We start from the raw sequence: 18,993 nt of genomic DNA, 5'->3' as shown, positions 1-18,993 counted from the left end.
ACTTTTCCCCTTAGTCGAGGGGCCAGGGGACATAGATTTAAGGTCAGGGGCAGGAGATTTAGAGGGGATTTGAGGAAAATCTTTTTCACCCAGGAATATGGAATTCACTGCCTGAAAGGGTGATAGAGATGGGAATCCTCACAATATTTAAGAAACACTTGCATGATAACTTGAAAAGCCAGAGCACACAAGGCTAAAGACCAAGTGCTGAAAAATGAAATTAAAATAGATAAATTCCTGCTTGATGGCCCACGATGGGTTGAAGGGTCTCTTTTTGTCCTGTAAAACCCCAGGATTCTATGATGATATAATACTCACCATGCCTTGTACAATATTGTCTGTCCTTTATATGGCCTCTATTGTACACAACCCTTGTTCCTGCCTTTACATTGTGTTTTTTATGGTGAGTACACTTCATAAAGAGACTACTGCACTTTGAAGCTACGGATTTAAATTGCGCCCAGCACAGCTTGAAGAGATGCTTCACTTTTGATCCTACAGTGCTATACATCATACCCAGACAGCGGGGCTAACTGCTGAATTATTCCTAAACCTCTGGGCAGCTGCTTGGCAATGCCTAGAGCAACACGATTACAGCCACCCATCCGATTTCCTCCTACTCGAGCCAGACAGACTAGCTCAATTTAACAGGGAACATTTTGCTATTCTTGGTGCAGCCTGCTGATTTATCACCAGCAATAGCTACCAGTTATTTATTTAATGGCTTGTTTACATTTAATACACCAGTTACTTTTTCCTCAAAAGATAATTACGCTCTGATCCCCCAAGTCTGATATTTACTTTTCTGTTCTCGTACAGATGTTGACGAGTGCACTGTGGTCAATGGAGGTTGCCAGCAAAGTTGTGTCAACACACAAGGGTCCTTTTACTGTGAATGTGAGCCTGGGTATAAGATCCACGCAGATGGTCGCACGTGCATCAGTAAGTTTACACGTAGATGTACAGAATTGCATATTATATGATCTGCTGACCCACATTGTGCTAAACTGACATATTACTTTGAATATTTCTCTCTGTGCATCTGTTTTCTGAGCCCAATATAATGACCTTTTGGCAGTAAATTAATATCTTGAGAAAATGCAGTTTAGAAAAAATGTTTCCTGTTTGCTTTTGTTCTGACCCTTGTTGGTCTTTTTAGGAAAGACGAGCCAAAAAAAATTATAGAACTGGCACGGCGCAGGAGGAGACCATTTAGCACATCGAGGGTGATTTTGAGCCCGCGATAGCTATCAGTGAGAACCGTGACACAGGCGCCATATCTGGAGAGAATTGGAAAACGCAATTTTCTCCAACGGGATCGCAGTTTCCGATTTTCAGCTCTCCCTCGCCGGTGGAGTGACGTGAAACACGCCGCAGGAGCCAGGAATGTAATTTTATTACATTAGCATATCATTAGTGAGCACTCACTCCAGGACTCCCCCCCCCCCTCCCCCCTCACCAAATATTCAGTGGGTGCTGCCGCTTCCATTTAAACAGGTTTACATAAATGTGAACCTGGCGGCTTCCCCTCCGAGGGGGAATTCGGGAGGTGAGCTGTCAGTCAACCACCGCCCTCCAGGGTGTTAAATGCTCAGGGTGCACCGGAGAGGATGTGGAGTAAATTGATAAATTCAGCTTGGGGACGGGGAGTCCAGTCTCTCAATCCCAGGAGGAGATGCATGGTCGGCACGGGCTTGGAGGGCAAAAGGGCCTGTTCCTGTGCTGTACATTTCTTTGTTCTTTGTTCTTTGTTCTTGGTGGAGCCTCGTAAGAGACACTACCGGCAAAGGATGTTTCGACGTCGGACATCCTACCTACAGATGTCAAAGTCTCAGTGCCTGAGAAGACTGAGCCTTTCCCGGAGGTTGGTGAACTACTGGTGCCAGGTCCTGAAAGTTCTAGCACCACATGGAATGCGATGACATTCACTGCGCGGGACCCTTAAAGTTGCCGTTGCTCTGAATTTCTATGCAGACGGCTTGTTTCAGGGCAGCACTGGTGATCTGTGCGGCATTTCCCAGTCAGCCGCACACAAATGCATAAAGGAGGTGACAGATGCCCTTTATGCAAGGGCCCAAACGTATATAAACTTGGACAGAGACAAGGGGAGCCAGGACGCCAGGGCCATGGGCTTCACTCGCTTAGCGGGCATGCCCCAGATGCAGGGTGTGATAGGCTGCACCCACAGTCTCCATGGTGTCCTACGGCTCCATTCATGAATCACAAGGGATTCCACTCCCTCAATGTCTAACCCGTTGGTGACCTACGCATTATGCAGATGTGTGCCCGTTTCCCGGGGAGCATCCATCACAGTTACACCTTGGGGTACTCGCTGATCCCAGACATGTTTTAGGGAGAGCTGGAAGGATGGCTCCTCGGGTACAGGTGGTATCCACTCATGAGGTGGCTGATGGTGAAGGCCACAAACACATGCAGAGACTCGTTACAACAAGGCTCAGGAGCCAATGCACATGTTGGTCGAGGAGGTAATTAGACTTTTCAAGATGTGTTCCAGCGGCCTGGGCGAGTGGCGCAGGGGGGGGGGGGGCAGAGGGCGTCCTGCAGCATTGTGATCTGCTGTGCTCTCCACAATCTGGGGAGGCCAAGCTGACCAGGAGGAGATGGGGGAGCACCAGATCTCCTCGATTGATAAGCAGGTCGAGGAGAGTGCGAAGAGAAACCGGTGGAGGAGGAGGACGGACCTTGGGCCATGGCCAAGGCACGCATGGAATAAAGAACCAGGGACACGCTCATAGCCTCTCAGCTTGGGGATAACCAGAACTAGGGGATTAAGAGCTCTCCCACCTGTACTGTGGTGCCTGCGGTAGGTTCTCATGATGATTCCCAAGCTCATGGACGAGTCGATAAAGCCATTGGCCAATCTCTCTGGGAGAATGACTTGTATTGACGATAGTGCGATGCTCCTCACATACTCAGCGATATGCCTGGCAGGGAGCTGAATGAGTCCTGTCAATGAACGGGCTTATCATGCTGTTCATGCTGGATGACCTCTCATCTGCTGCAGACCCCACCGAGGTCAGGGGTCCGTGTGTTTTCCTCCAACATTCCAGTTGGGCAGCCTCTCTGCACTTTGTCAGCCCATATCCTCCTCATCACTGTGGAGGAGGCAGTAGCGTTGTGGTTTTGTCACTGGACTAGTAATCCAGAGACCCATGGTGATCCGGGTTGAAATCCCACCATGACAATAAAAACCTGGAATTAAATATCTAATGATGTGAAATCATAGTTGTCGTCAAAACCCACCTGGCTCACTAATGTCCTTTAGATAAGGAAATCTGTCGTCCTTACCCAGTCAGACCTATGTGTGACTCCAAATCCACAGTAAAGCCGTTGATTGTCAAGTGCCTTCAGGTATGGGTAATAAATGCTGGCCCATCAGCGATGCCCACATCCAATTAAAGAATTAAAAAAACACTGGCAGAAATTAGACGCCTGCGTGTTGACGGGGCAGGGGTGGCCAGTGCCAGCAGTAGCGTGTCTTTCCCGCGTATCAGTGTGGCAGATGGGAGAGCCACAGTGCTGCCACTCTCACACTGCACAGGGATGAAGCACTGAAAGTGTGCGGGGTTTGCGGAGCTTTGTATCATGAAATGACTGGGTGGAAGATCTGCTGGTGAACAAAGTGTTGTGTAATACACAAGCTATCTCAACTAGTACCGAGGTTCAGCTGTGCCCACATTTTCCTACTTTTCCTCGCCCTCCCAACATGCCTAGGTGTATGCCCAGGATCCACATTAGAGGTTGAGGTGGTCTGCTGCCATCCACACCCCGTTACTTGAGATTTCCTTGGCGGGTGTCCCCTGGGGGTCTTGAGGTCCAGGCCCACTTTCAGGCAGCATGGATGTTTCAGTGCTACTCTCCTCCGTGCGCTGGGCTGGAGGTGTGTCGCTCTCAAGGAGAGGGGTATCAGATGGCCTGGGCACCCCGAGGGTCCCCTGGGTGGGGTGTCCTGGACCATGCAGCTGCCGATCCTCTTCCCATCAGGTGCCCGGGGTCCCCTGTTCTCCTCTGTGGAGTAGTGATACAGCTGGAGTGAGATCCAGAAGCTCCACTGTCCTCAGGTGCAGACACTCATGGATTCCCACCAGTGCCAACACCATGCAGTCAAAGCCCGACCACATGGAGCTCATGCCCTAGACATGCAGGTGAAGAGCTGGCCCATGGAGCGGACATCTCCCGCCATGGACTGCAAGTCCAGCTCCAAGGTCTCCATTGTGGACATCACCCTCGCAATGTTTTCCTTGTTTCATTGGAGTCACGGCACCAGCTCCTCGCAAGAAGAGGATGGGGCCTCTCCAGTCAGCCCTGCAGTCCGTGGATAGCCCTTCTGATGCTCACGACTCTGCCTTTGCAGTTCCTGCAGCTCTAGGCTGACTGAACCCCAGAGGCACATCATCGGGCGCCGGTTCAGCAGAGTCCTGGGCTCCGACATCCCTCCGAGTGCCAGATCCCTGGGAGGTCCCTGCATCCATCTCTTGAGGATCATCAGCTGTAAGGTGCTCACCAGTGAGTGACCCAGAAGCCTACCTACTTTTTAATCCTACTGAGGCATGAGTATCTGTGCTGGTGGAGGGTGTGGGTGACAAATGTAATGGCTCTTCAATGGTAGTGTCCGAGAAGTCTCCCTCCGAGCTATGTGTGTCCGTGGTGTCCAGAGGGTGAAGTGAAAGTGAAAATCGCTTATTATCACAAGTAGGCTTCAAATAAGTTACAGTGAAAAGCTCCTAGTCGCCACATTCCGGCGCCTGTTCGGGGAGGCTGGTACGGGAATTGAACCGTGCTGCTGGCCTGCCTCGGTCTGCTTTCAAAGCCAGCGATTTAGCCCTGTGCTAAACCAGCCCCAGGGTGTGAGGATGGTCCGGGCAGGTCGACTGATTGCCCTGCAGGGGAATGGAGGCGGCATTAGTGCATCACGGGGACTAACTGATGGAACAATGCTTACTCATGTGAGACTTGAAGAAAGACTGTGGGTCTTCCCGAGCATTCTCACTTTTGTCTGCAGCCCCCACTTCATCCTCTGCTCAGGCACGGTCTTGTTCCACCCTGACCAGCTTGAGGGTTCTTTCCTCAAAGCGGGTGAGGCATCTGAGCTCAGGCATGACTCCGAGTGGCTATGTCCACTCACGCTGTTGTCCTCGAGTTTGTTCTGCAATGGGACAGATGGGGAGAATGTTGGTGGGAGTGTGACCAGGTCAGATGGTGATGAGGTGTGTGGCGTGTGTGGGACTTGAGTGGGAGTGGGGATGTGAGGAGCAGAGTAGATACTGGGAAGACCATGGGGATTGTGGCAGTGGTGGGATGGGCAGGCGTGCCTCGTGACAGGTGTTGGCAACCCGTGAGGTGGCTGGGTAAGGGATCACCTTGGAGGTGCGAGGGTGTGTGAGAGGGTGCAGCACTGGAAGTGTCAGACTTACCTGGGCCGTGCAAAGAAGGTCATTCATCATCTTGTGACCCTGTTGCCCTTTCCTCTTCTGCAGTGAACTGGCACTAGCTAAAGCCGCCACCACTTCTCAGGCGGGGGTGGTGACCTTGCTGGAAGGATGTCTGCGCGATCGTGGATAGAGGACATCCTGCTTCTGCTGCACACCATCCAGGAGTCTGGTCAGGGCTCCCTCTGTGAATCATGGTGCAGGTTTCCTGGCAGCCATTCCTTCTAATGGATCTGCAACACGTGCTGGGAGGCGTTTACATGGAACACCCCACTGATTGCAGAGATTAAGTTATCCCGGGACAAGCAAATCAGCGGGAGGCTGCCATGCGTGTGGCGTGATTCACATGGTTAAAAAAAAATTTCAAAGGGGCTCAATATTCCTGCCTTTGGTGAGATTCCCACCGGTTTTCAGACCAGAACTGACATGTTGCCAAATATTGATAAGATTTTGCCCATTGTGTCTGCATTGACTGTCTGAATGAACAATTCACCTCGTACCATTTTCTTGCCTTTTCTCCATAACACATTCTTCCTTTGCAGACAACAGTGAATGCATTTTATCTTTGAATGTTTCAATTGAACCTGCTTGCACCATATTCCCAGGCAGAGCATTCCAGACCTTAACCACTTGGTGCATGAAAAAGATTTTCCTCATATCACACTATTGTTTTTTGTTACTAATTACTTCAAATCTGTGGCCTCTCGCTCTCGATCCTTTCACGAGTGGGAACAGTTTTTCACCATCTGCTCTGTCAGACTCCTCATGATTTTGAATAGCTCTAGCAGATCTCTTTTTTTTTTCTCCTTTTTTAAAATAAATTTAGAGTATCCAATTCATTTTTTCCAATTAAGGGGCAATTTAGCGTGGCCAATCCATCTACCCTGCACATCTTTTTGGGTTGGGGGGGCGAAACCCATGCAAACACGGGGAGAATGTGCAAACTCCACACCGACAGCGGCCCAGAGCTGGGATCGAACCTGGGACCTCGATGCCATGAGGCAACCGTGCTAACCAGTGGTGAGGATCTCCCGCCAGTGGTGAGAATTGGCGCAGGAAGGACCGGGAAATTTGGCGAGTGGCCAAAGCCCATTGACTTTGGGTGGGAATTTCCAAATCTGCTGCTGGCGGGACAAGAAAATCCCAGATTCTGAGTTTCGTGCCATCCACAAACTTCTATTTGCAAATTCCTTTGATGATATTAATTAAAAATATTGTAATTTTAGATCAATGCAACATTTAATATCCAAATTGCTCATCAGATGAAATGTGATTACTGTCGATTGTCTATAGTTGCTGGATTAGTTTCCTAATCTGTTAACAGTTAAAATAACAATTTATACATGCAATGCACCTTTATCATAGTAAAGGCCCTCAGGTGCTTACCCATCTGATATCAGACACAATTTGTTACTAAGCCACACATGAAGGGGATATTTAAATACATGACCAAGAGCTTCTCTAAAGAGTTAGTTTTTACGGTGTGTCTAAAGTCGCAGAGTGGTAGAGAGGTTTAGGGGCGAGGCTTCGGGAAGGAATGGAAGAGTTTAGGGCCTGGACAGTTGAAGGCATACCGATTGTGGAGATTAGGAAATTAGGGTTGCAGAAGCTAAAATTAGAATGTAGAGTTCTCGAAGGATTACAGGACTGGATAAGGTGACTGAGATTGTGAGGGGTTAATTTAATTTCTGGGAAGAGATGTGGACGGTCTTCGATTTGCCTTTCTTTTATCCCTTCCTCCTCAAGCATCAAGTTCCAAGTATTAAAAATACACAATATGGTGAAGTGTGCAAGGTAGGTTCAGCATCTTACAGCTGTCTGGTACACTGCTGCACTGCTGCACTGCTATGCTGCAACACCAAGCTCAGTGAGATCTGAATTTGGGAGGTACTCTGACCCAGCATATTAATGTGCCAACACATTGCACCACGAAGCAGAGCAGGTTTCAGCCCCATTGGCTCTATACTACATTGGTGGAGGTTTGCCAATTCCTTTTGGCAAGAGTTGGTGTGTGATGTCAGGGAGGAAAAGAATGGGGTGGAAAATGGATTTCATTTGTGGTGCTCCCTCACAAAAAAAACCAAATAAAACAAACAGAAATACTTGATTAATGCGTCCTGCCCTGCAGTTACAGGTGGCACTTGGAGCCGTTCAAAAGAGACCCCTGTGAAAGAGTCCTTGGGAAACACAATTAAACCACTAACAAGGTGTACAAAATGGGCAAGGAAGGAAAGGAGTGAGTTTAAAGTGGTGATCCTTCAATCAATTAGGAACAGTAATCACTCACTACCGTTGTCAGGGACAACAATTTCTTACTACGGACTGTCAATTGAGCTATCTCTTATTACTGCTGACCTCGTTCACATACAAGTACAGTGGCTCCTTATAGTGTGCTCTTTGTAACACAAATCTTTTTCCTTTGTTCAACCCCCATAAACAAGTAAGAAAGTATTTTATTCCAGGGTTTTTCAAACTCAGGGTCACGACTCACAGGTGGGTAGTGGGCAGGTTTCGAGAGGATCGCGGCACTCGATCGCGCCGTTCCCGATCGCGGGAGGAATGACAATGGCTGCGAACGGCTTTTAAAAATGCCGGCCCTGACGGACCTTCGAGTTGCCGGCTATCCCCCGTATGCGTGCCAGATCAAGCAGTGCGCAGGCACGAAGCCCAGAGCCGTGGACTGCTTCCTCTTGACCTCAGCGTGCTGTCCAGGGCCAATGTTTTTCATCAAACGACAGAGTCCTCCCACCGGAAGCGGCAGCAGAGAGCAATCATGCTCTGACATCGCGTGTTCTGGACATGAGAGAGATTCCTCCATTTTGCATCTGCCAGCATAAACCCCTGAACCTCTGGTGAACAACCCATGAAGAAGAAGTTGAAAACAGGAACAAAGCAGCATAAAGATGATTACTTGAGGTATGAGTTATGATATACCTTCAATTCACCAAGAGGTTGAGAGAGCGAGTGAACATAAGGCTTTATTAGCCGCGAACTTGCCTAGCCAGAGTCGGTTGTGCAGATGAGTGCCACCCGCAGGTGGCCAGGTTATATATGGCCCCGCCACCGGGGTTACAGTACAGTACCTGGAAGCAGCCCGTATCACCACTTCCAGGTCAGAGGTTACATTAGGTGGATACAATGTTTCTAGTGTCATGCATTATGGTGAATACATTCACCACATTCACCCCCTGTTAAAAAATCAAGTCAAGCAGGGGTGACGTGAGGTCATTACATATTCAGTCTCTCTGGAGGCCGGATCGTTCTCTTCGCCCTCCTCAGCACTGGCGGTCGGCGGGCACGGTTGTTGCAGGTGGTGACTCCAGGGGTGTTGTGTCCGGAGCTGGAGCCTCAGTCCGGTGAGTCGGAGACGGTTGGGGTGTGGGGGTAGACAGAGGGGTGGTGGGTGGTGGCAGTGTTGGCACGGGACAGTACAGGAGACCCAGGGGGGCGTACGGGGTGCTGGGGGTGGGGGCGGGTAGCGGGGGGGCACGTTGGCAGGGGGACCAGCTGGTGCCAGGTCTCATAGGGAAACCGTATCTTGCTGCCCGTCCTGGTGCGCGATGTAGGCATACTGGGGGTTGGCGTAGAGCAGCTGGACCCTCTCGACCAGTGGGTTGGTCTTATGGCTCCTCATGTGCCTCCGGAGAAGGACAGGTCCCAGAGTTGACAGCCAAGGTGGAAGCGAGACCCCGGAGATGGACTTCCGTGTCGGGGTGGACAAAGCTCTCCGTGCTCCCAGAGTCGAAGAGGCAGGGGGTCTCCTGCCCGTTGACCCGGACGACCATCATGGAGTTCTTTAGCGGTTTCGGCTGCGACTGGTCGAGGGTCACCGCACCCAGCTGCGGGTAGCCTGAGTGGTCGGTGGAGTCACAAGATGGTGGCCCCCATGTGTCGCACGTGTCGCACGTGTCGGTCGGTGCCGGGGCCGGCAGCCAAGATGGCGGCCCCCACAATTCGCATGATGCCGATGACGCATCTGGAGGGGCATTCCGGGCAGGCAGGCCCCTCCAGATGCGTCATCGCGAGGGCCTGTTTCCAATGTTTCCAGTGTCATGCATTATGGTGAATACATTCACCACAAGTTATTAATTGTACCACTGCAAATCAGGGTTCAAAGTTCATGGGCGAAATTCTCCTACCCGCCCCGCCACATTTCTGCCCCGACCGGCCGGCGGGAGTCTCCGTTACACCGGCCGGTCAATGGGGTTTCCCATTGTGGGGCAGCCCCACGCCGTCGGGAAACCCCCGGGCGCCGGCAAAACGGAGACTCCCGCCGGCGGAGAATGACGCCCCATGTGTGTTACATGCAAGGAACTACTGGCAAATGAACGTTTAAAACCCTCAAAACATCAAGATATTTGAAGACTACACATGGCGAGTTTGAGGATAAACCTCTTTTTTTTTCAGCATGTGCAGTGAGATCTTAAATCATCAGCTGAAGTCATCATCAGAATTGTCACATTGAATAACAAAGCGAGTGTGATCGTGAGAACCAAGCAGGCTCACCTGTCACATGAAAGGCAAATGAAAATGGCGGGTCGTGAAGATTAGCTGGTGTGGGTCACGAAGGTCTGCCGGTGTGGGTCCTGAAGGATGGCCGGTTGGTAAAAATTGGTACCGGGCAAAAGAGTTTGAAAAGCACTGGGCATGATTCTCCATTTCTGAGAGTAACTGTTGATGCTGGGGCAGGATTTGTGGACTTTCACAACAGCAAAACTGGCTCCGAACCTGGATCGATTCAGCAACTGGGTGGGGCTAGCACCGGGACCACGTGGAACACAATCGATTCCAATGAAAAATGGTGCGGGATTCGCCGCGTCCGTCATTGACACTCGGGCGACTTGTGGTGGAGCACGCCCATGCACCGGCTGGGGCCAGAGGGTACCTAGGGGGGTGGCCTGGGGGGAACATCTTTACGGCTCATGGCCCTAAGTTCACAGTGGGCTGTCACCGATGTGCGCAACTGCAATGTTGCCTCTCCAGCTGTGGCAATGGTGCTCCGTGCCCGGCCACACCCCGCTGCTCCCCCCAGACCTGGCAGAAGCCCCTCGACCAGCGGTGATGTTGGACACTTTCCGTACCCCTCTCTCTCCCTCAGCAACCACGACGCCGATCTTGCGATTTTTAAAAGCACAAGTGAACCGCACCATCGGGAACTCGGTCCACCGGAGGCGGAGAATCGCGGAGGCCCCGGAGAATACCGGGTCGGGCCCACTCATGATATGTTTTTCAGCCCCTTTGTATTTTTTTGCTTAAGTCCCTAATGCTTTGATCCCGATCTCTGATCTTGATGGATAGGTGTTAATTTAAGTGGCGGGTGTAGATTGCGATGATGGCTTCTCATTCTTTTACACAGCAGGTCGCAAATGTGTTTGCTTCAAAACAGGCACCAAAGTTTTTCTTTTGCGCAGAACTGGAGAGTGAACGAAAAGGGAACTCTACCTCAGGGAGGGGAAAAAACCCTGGATTTTTCCACATCATTAAACAAGCAGCACTTTGAAGCTAAAAGGTCATAGACTTATTAAAGGCAAGGTGTTTTTTGTGATGTGCGGTCCGGACCACATTGACGCCGCTATCGAGGTGGCGGAGAATTGCAATTTGCCGTCAAATCAGCGCCCGACGCGATTTTGACGTCGGAACCTATTCTCCGTCCAATCGCGTTTTGTGATTTCGGCGTCAGCCAACAGAGAATCCCGCCCACTGTCTTAATCCACTAGGTAAATTTACTCTGGGGGATGCTGTTATTTCAAATTTGAAAAATTTGTTGATGATTTCTTCCTCCGACCCAATGACCCTATTCTCTCACTTTCTATCAATGAAGTCTATCTATCGCCGAGCAGAAACTTATAGCCAAGTTCCGCACACATGAGTGTGGCCTCAACCGGGACCTGGGATTCATGTCGCATTACATTCATCCCCCACCATCTGGCCTGCGAAATCCTACCAACTGTCCTGGCTTAATGCAATTCACACCTCTTTAACCTGGGGTTACCCCATCTCTGGATCTGTAAAGATTTAATCACCTGCTAATGGTCGCATTCCAAGCATTGTTTGGCATCTTTGAATTTGTCTATATATGTGTTTCTGGAACATACCTCTTCATTCACCTGAGGAAGGAGCAGTGCTCCGAAAGCTAGTGACATCGAAACAAACCTGTTGGACTTTAACCTGGTGTTGTAAGACTTTGTACTGTGCTCACCCCAGTCCAATGCCGGCATCTCCACATCATTTCTATCAATGAGTACTCCCATTGTATGCATCAGCCATGGTGGTGTTACACGTTGCCAGTCTAATAAGGATACCATTATAATAACGTTTTCAGTTCACCCCCCCCCCCCACCACCCCCACTCCCACCCCCAGCCCCCGATGGGATTCCAGTCCCAACAAAGTCAACAAACATTTGAATGGCCTACCGCTGGAAAATCCCGGTCTTCAAGTAGCAGAATTCCTGTCTGAATGCTTAACACACTTGCAGCACATTCATAGAGGCATTAAATCTTTCTTACATGGGCCAACCTTCGAATACCCTCTGCCAAGTCTAAAATCAGGAGTGGTAACTGCAGTGGAAATTAAACATGATGGTCTCAGGCTTTTCGGTTGTGTCAGGAAGAGTGACCCGTTCCTTGTTAACGGGTGTCATTCGATTTGAAAACCTAAGCCCCATTGTATGTCATATTCCAACACATTCACGGCTGTCTTACCGTATTTAATAATCCTCACTGAGCTGTACAGGAGGTGAGGTCAGGCCTGTAAGCCTCAAGGTCGAAAACCATAACTGAGCAGTCATAGTGGGCTTTTCTTGTATTTCAGCCCCTTTGTATTTTTTTGCTTAAGTCCCTAATGCTTTGATCCCTAACTCCGATCTTGATAGATAGGTGTTAATTTGAGTGGCGGGTGTAGATTGCGGTGATGGCTTCCCATTCTTTTACACAGCAGGTCGCAAATGTGTTTGCTTCAAAACAGTCACCAAAGTTTTTCTTTTGAACAAAACTGGAGAGTGAACGAAAAGGGAACTCTACCTCAGGGGGGGGAGAAAACCCTGGATTTTTCCACGTCATTAAACAAGCAGCACTTTGAAGCTAAAAGGTCATAGACTTATTAAAGGCAAGACTGGCATTAAAGTTAAACTGTTGTTATTTGATGCTGTTCCTGCTTAATCACACCTTAGCGTGACCACTGTGAGTGGATGTTCAAGTCTTCGGAAAGATGAATGACTTTCTGATAAACCCAGAGGTTAAGGGATGTTGTGATTAGTGGAATCACTGTTGTCTGCACTAAAGTGGGAGCAGTAAGTATGCAAGCAGTTCCAGTCACCGTCCTGTATTGATCATCTGTGTGGAGCCATTTATATTGGTATTGTGACCTCTTTCTATCATGATATAACTAATCTTAATTGTTTTTTTAATTGTTGCTCATTTTTACATGCACGCTCTGTGTTTTGGGATTGGAGTCGACAGGACTGATTTTCATAACCCTTGCATCCCCAATCACATTTATTTGAGAGGAGCATGCACCATGGTGCTGATCTGGAATTCTGGATTTATGCCTTAGTTAAGTTGGGATAGGGGACTGTGGGTCTGTACCTACAATAGGTGTAGGTCATTTTACAAATCATTCGTTCATGGGCTGTGAACGTCGCTGGCTGGTTGAGCATTTATTGCCCATCTCTAATTGCCTTTGAACTGCGAGGCTTGCTAGGTCACTTCAGAGAGCATTTTAACAGTCAACCACGGCAGATTTCCAATCCTGAAGGACATTAGTGAACCTTTTTCTTAAAATTAGGGGGCAATTGAGCGCTGCCAATCCATTTGGGTTGTAGGGGTGAGGCCCACACAGAAACGGGGAGAATGTGCAAACTCCACATGGATAGTGACCGGGGGGCTGGAATTGAAGCCGGGTCCTTGGTGCCGTGAGGCAGTGGTGCTAACCGCTGTGCCACCATGCCATCTGGCATTAGTGAACCTAATAGGTTTTTAACGACAGTTGACAATGGTTTCATGGTCATCATAGTTATCATTAGACTTTTAATTATTTTAATTTAATTTCACCATCTGCCATGGTGTTTTTCAAACCCAGGTCCACAGAGTATTCCTCTGGGTTACTAGCCCAGTGACAATACCACTGTGCCACCACCTCCTCATGACAGTAAGAAGTCTTACAACACCGGGTTAAAGTCCCATCAGGTTTGTTTCAAATCACTAGCTTTCGGAGCACTGCTCCTTCCTCAGGTGAATGAAGAGGAAGGTTCCAGAAACATATATATAGACAAAGTCAAAATTTGAAATAAGGTGGGCAGGGGCATTTCTGAGCTCCTCACAACATTTTCCTGGTTGATCGTTGTCAGGGAGCACATTTGGAGGGACTAAAAAGTGTCTCTTGGGTCCTTCCTTTGAGCCTTTGGGAGAGTAGCAGGACTTCAGGCTGCAGTGTCGGGCTAGTAGCTGGAAGGTTCGGAATACTCCAACCTGTCAGACCTGCAGTAGTTGCTAATTTTCCTCACTTCCCGGCTCTCAGTTCTTTAAAGGTTTGGGCCTCCAACTGGAGTATGTGTATGCCATTTAAATTACCTGAACATGGATATATGGGTGAGTTAAATCATGGGAGAAGGAGTGACCTCCATCCATGAACCTAGTTGCAGGGACCACAAGATCATTGTCACCAATGTGATTTCAAAAGAAAAGGATTTGTAATTTGTATCTTCTGTTTTGAAACCATAGCTGTCAACTCCTGTTCCATGAATAATGGCGGCTGTGAGCATCAGTGCGTGCAGATTAGTGAAAACCACTACCAGTGTCTTTGCCAACGAAATTATCAACTGAAGAGAGATGGGAAGCACTGCGAACGTAAGCTTTGGGATTTACAGTACTAAGCAGTACACAAGAGTGGTGGTGGGATGGGGGAAGGGGGTTTGGAATTCTATCAAGTCATCAAATTGCAAGGGGTGGAGGAAGTGTGGGCAGGACAGCTTTTGTCCAATTCCGAACCTTTGAAAATGTCAAAAATTAAGTTTTTGTCAAAAGCTTTCCTCATGCTTGCCAAATGTTAATATAGTATCCTGGTATGTAATGTACTAACCACAACCTTTCTCAGCAATCAAAGTGATTTTCATTGCCATAAATCTAGCTTAAACTGAAGGGAGGAAGGACTGCTCGCTCTGCTAGATCTGAAGCAAATGGAGTGACAGCCCAGTTTGATGTGTGTGCGCATCAAAAGGGCTGTATGCCAGTGGGGGAGGGGGAGGGCACTGTCAATGGAAAGGATCATCATTGAGCAGCAGCAGAGAATGAGCAAATGTGTGCTGTACTGACAGGCCTTCCAAACACACTGATCACATTTGCAGAGAGAGTTCTGAAGGAGTCAACCTCAAATATGAATGGGTTGGTGTTGCCAGGCATTGCAATAATGTTGTCTTGTGACTAGGGGCCAACTCTGCAGAACATCAAACACAACAATCACTTTTCCCCAGGGTAGAGGGGTCAATTACTAGGGGGCATATGTTTAAGGTGAGAGGGGCAAGGTTTAGAGTAGATGTACGAGGCAAGTTTTTTACGCAGAGGGTAGTGGGTGCCTGGAACTCACTACCGGAGGAGGTAGTGGAAGCAGGGACGATAGGGACATTTAAGGGGCATCTTGACAAATATATGAATAGGATGGGAATAGAAGGATACGGACCCAGGAAGTGTAGAAGATTGTAGTTTAGTCGGGCAGTATGGTCGGCACGGGCTTGGAGGGCCGAAGGGCCTGTTCCTGTGCTGTACATTTCTTTGTTCTTTGTTCTTTAAATCAATTCACTTGAGCATGGCTATGCAGACTTTGGATACACCACATGTCTTCCATCTTAAATTTGATGACTGCTGCCTTAGCTTCACAGTTCCTCAGTCCCAAAGTGCTGTTCAGTTGAGTAGTAGCAATGAACTGCGATTGGCCTATTTGAGGTACAATGATTAAAGTGGACGGGGGAGTGGGAAATCTACTCAAAGTACTCTCACTTCTCGTGGCTCCTCAATCCTCGGTCAGTGCCCAGCACGCTGGCTCTATCCAGGTGCAGGTGGAGCAGGTTTTCGTCGACACCTCACTTGCTGCAAACCTTAGAGGATGTTGCCAAGAGTATTTCAGCAATCTGAGCAGGGATTTGAATCTGCGCAGCCTGTTGAGGTGATGGGGTTTGGACCATGTCATAGAATCATAGAATTTACAGTGCAGAAGGAGGCCATTTGACCCATCGAGTTTGCACTGGCTCTTGGAAAGAGCACCCGACTTAAGCCCCCACCTCCACCCTATCCCCGTAACCCAGTAACCCCGCCTAACCTTTTTTGGACACTAGGGGCACTTTAGCATGGCCAATCCACCTAACCTCCACATCTTTGGACTGTGGGAGGAAACTGGAGCACCCGGAGGAAACCCATGCAGACACGGGGAGAACATACAGACTCCGCACTGACAGTGACCCAGGCCAGGAATCGAACCTGGGACCCTGGCGCTGTGAAGCAACTGTGCAAACCACTGTTCTACCGTGCTGCCCGTCGTTGCAGAAGGAAAAGGAAGAGGAAATCTTTGTAGCTGCACATGGGTGTATGAGAACCACTTTGTTGTAAAATTTCCATTCTTATTTCCATAGTGTGATCACATAAATTAGGGCGATTCAGCTAATTAAGAACAAAGTGCCATTGCGAGCACGTTTCGCCGCATGTTTCCCGATGCTTATAGCTCGAGTCACGTTGTCTAAGAGGCCTCAGCAGGGAATGCACGGCCAAGGTTGCACATAGCCCCGCTTTGTACAGTGGGGAATCTCCTCCTTATCCTCCTCCGACATGGCCGCATGTTCCTCCTCCTCCACCTTCAGCACATCACCCCACTGCAGTGCCAGGTTGTGGAGGGCACAGCAGACCACCACAAAGTGGGTGACCCTCCGGGGAGTGCACTGCAGTGCACCACCAGAACAGGCGAGGCATTGGAACCGCATTTTAAGCAGTCCGATGCACCGCTCAATGACAGCCCAGATGGCCACATTGTCCTCATAATATCATATCTCCGCATTGGTCTCTGGCCTCTGTACTGTCAGCATTAGTCAGGTCCTAAATGGGTACCCCTTATCCCACAAAGAGCCGAACGGTCATCCTGGGGTGTCACACGAAGACACCGGGGATCTCCAACTGCCCCAGGATGTAATTGTAGTGCACACTCACGGGGAAGCGTGCACACATGTGTGTAATCTTCAGGTGGTGGTCGCACACAGGTTTGGAATTTAGGGAGTGGAACCCCTCCCTGTTAACGAAGGGTGATCCTGGACTGCCCAGTGCACGCAAGCTGGCATGCATGCCATCTATTACCCCCTCAACCTGGGGCATCCCAGTAAAGATGGAGAATCCTACTGCCCAGTAAGGGCTTGGTCCAGGTCAAAGTTTATATAGTCAGCTGCCCAGGCAAACAGGGCATTCGTGACTTCACTATGCACTTGTGGGCCATTGGTTAGGATATGCCGCACAAGTCCCCACTCAAGCCCTGGAACGATCCTGTGATATAAACGTTCAGGGCTGCGGTGATCTTGACGGCCACTGGGAGTGGGTATGCTCCTCCTCCATTTGGTGCCAAGTGCGCAAGGACGTGGCACAGGTGCCGCACCGCCTCCCTGTCTCCTTGTTGAGGCGGAGCCTCCTGCAGCACATACTGTCTGACATCTGTTCGAAAGACCAGCGAAGCCTGTACATCAAGGGCCATCGCTGGTCTCCCCCTCTGGGTCCATCCCTGGTCTGCTGGGCGCTGGGTCCTCGGAATGGGGGGTGGGCCCCTTCACATGGACTGCTGCCCTGAACCTCTGTCGATGCCACTGCCTTCTCCGGCGTCTGGCCACCTGGACTATTACCACCACCGTAAGGGCAGCTTTTGCGGGGTCCACGATCTCATCCATGAAGCGATATCTGTAAGGAATAGGAGACGGTGTGAGACAGACAGTCAGTTGTGTCTTCCACCCCAGCACCTGCAGATCTCCTATGCTTCCCCACTGTCACATCCCCTGTCATCCTTCATGGATACCATCCATCATACCCTGCACATGCACTCCCGGCTGCAACAGGGGACCTTGGGCACCGGACCCCAGACCCTGTACCCTAGCAGGTAATATTACTTGCTCTGGGTGCTGGTTCCAACTCCAATCCACACACCCACCCCCTGGTCATGGGGATGCTTCCAGTGTTGCGGCCCAACTCTTGAATGCTTGTTTTGGCTGCTGCCTCTGATGTTGTTGAAGAGTCCAGTGTTCAGGCAAAATGGCCAGGCCTCACAGTCTGATTAGGATGCTAGGCAGTAACACCCTCCTGCGACATGGCACGCCAACCCATGGAAATCCACTTGGGAGCTGTGAAGTGCTCACATTACTAGAATTGCCAACTCCCTATTAGTGATAGGCTTCAGCTATGTGGCCAGCGACTGCCATGGTCAGCGGAGGTTGAAATTACCTTCACCATATTACCATGGGTGGAGTGTTCAATGGGATGGACAGGCAGCAGCCAGAGCCATCACCGTTATGGTTATACATGATCCCGGGGGGTGGCATGCTGGACCTGCGGGCGCTGGAGCACTCGGCCCCTTGCCCAAGCATGACGCCAAACTGATGGCCTACCCCCTGGCCACCCCCCAGGGGGCTCTTCCTCCTTCCCCCCGAGCATTGGGACAGCAGCCCAGTTCCCCAGGGCTGGTAGGCCGAATCCAAAGATGGTTACTCGCCTCCTCCGATCCCCACAGCAGCCATTTTGCTAATTTCATGTTTTTCAATAGGTGTAGTAAATGGTACCCACATGAGTGCTTGCTGGGGAGCCGGTTAGATCATGGGAGGTCTTTAGGTAGGGGATCTTTCCTGTTAATGGGATGGAGATTACCTTTAATTGGTGATTATCGGTTTCTGGCTATGCCGAGGCGGTATCCGGATCTCGCCAATGGGAATGGGCCGGATCGATCGGAAATCGATCGGCATCTGCCATGGTTCCCAATTTCAGCCTCTACCACGAAATAACCGGCTCGTGCAAATTCGCGTCCGGCGTGATGCGGTCTTTAGATCGCGCTCCTGGCGGTTGTTTACTGAAAGACACCTCAAAATCTGTCTCAGCACCTGAAGTACATCTTCAGCTTGGTCGATCTCATATCTCAGGATCATATGGCAGCTCCTGGGAACCTTGCGCAGCAGCTGCACATTGAGAGGGTGGAAGCCCTTGCGGTTCATAAATATTTCTTCTTGCTATGGAGTGCATGGATTGCCATGTGTGTTCAGTCAACCATGTCCTCACCTTTAGCAAGCCAGCTAGCGATGCCAATCCAAGCGCCTGTTGATATTGACTGGTGTTATCATCGGCAAAATTCACATAATTGGTAATCAACCTGACTGGTCCAAATGCCCAAATTAACAGAACTATAATTCAGTCAGAAACGGAAAAAAAAATCCACTCTTCTAACTCAACATGCCCATTAGCAACCTTCCCCGCCCCCAAAGAAATGAACTGTTGTATAGTGGACCAATAGCCTTATCGTACAATTCACAACGATGCTTTA

The 18,993-nt window shown here is 49.7% G+C and overlaps 1 protein-coding gene across 4 annotated transcripts in view; it reads left to right on the top strand.

Annotated features, from left to right (window-relative positions):
• LOC140389667 (uncharacterized) overlaps positions 1-18,993 on the top strand; it is a 405,956-nt gene that overhangs the window by 284,469 nt on the left and 102,494 nt on the right. For 2 of the 4 annotated variants that reach the window (XM_072474012.1, XM_072474011.1), the window contains exons 6-7: positions 820-942; positions 14,169-14,294. In XM_072474012.1, coding sequence (XP_072330113.1) covers positions 820-942; positions 14,169-14,294 — 249 coding nt within the window. Of the gene's footprint in view, positions 1-819; positions 943-12,722; positions 12,805-14,168; positions 14,295-18,993 lie in introns of those variants that run through there. The other 2 variants (XM_072474014.1, XM_072474013.1) reach the window with 2 other exon arrangements.

Source organism: Scyliorhinus torazame, chromosome 14 (genome assembly GCF_047496885.1).
Source record: "Scyliorhinus torazame isolate Kashiwa2021f chromosome 14, sScyTor2.1, whole genome shotgun sequence".
Lineage (NCBI taxonomy): Eukaryota > Metazoa > Chordata > Chondrichthyes > Carcharhiniformes > Scyliorhinidae > Scyliorhinus > Scyliorhinus torazame.
This window is presented reverse-complemented; position numbering and strand designations above follow the sequence as displayed.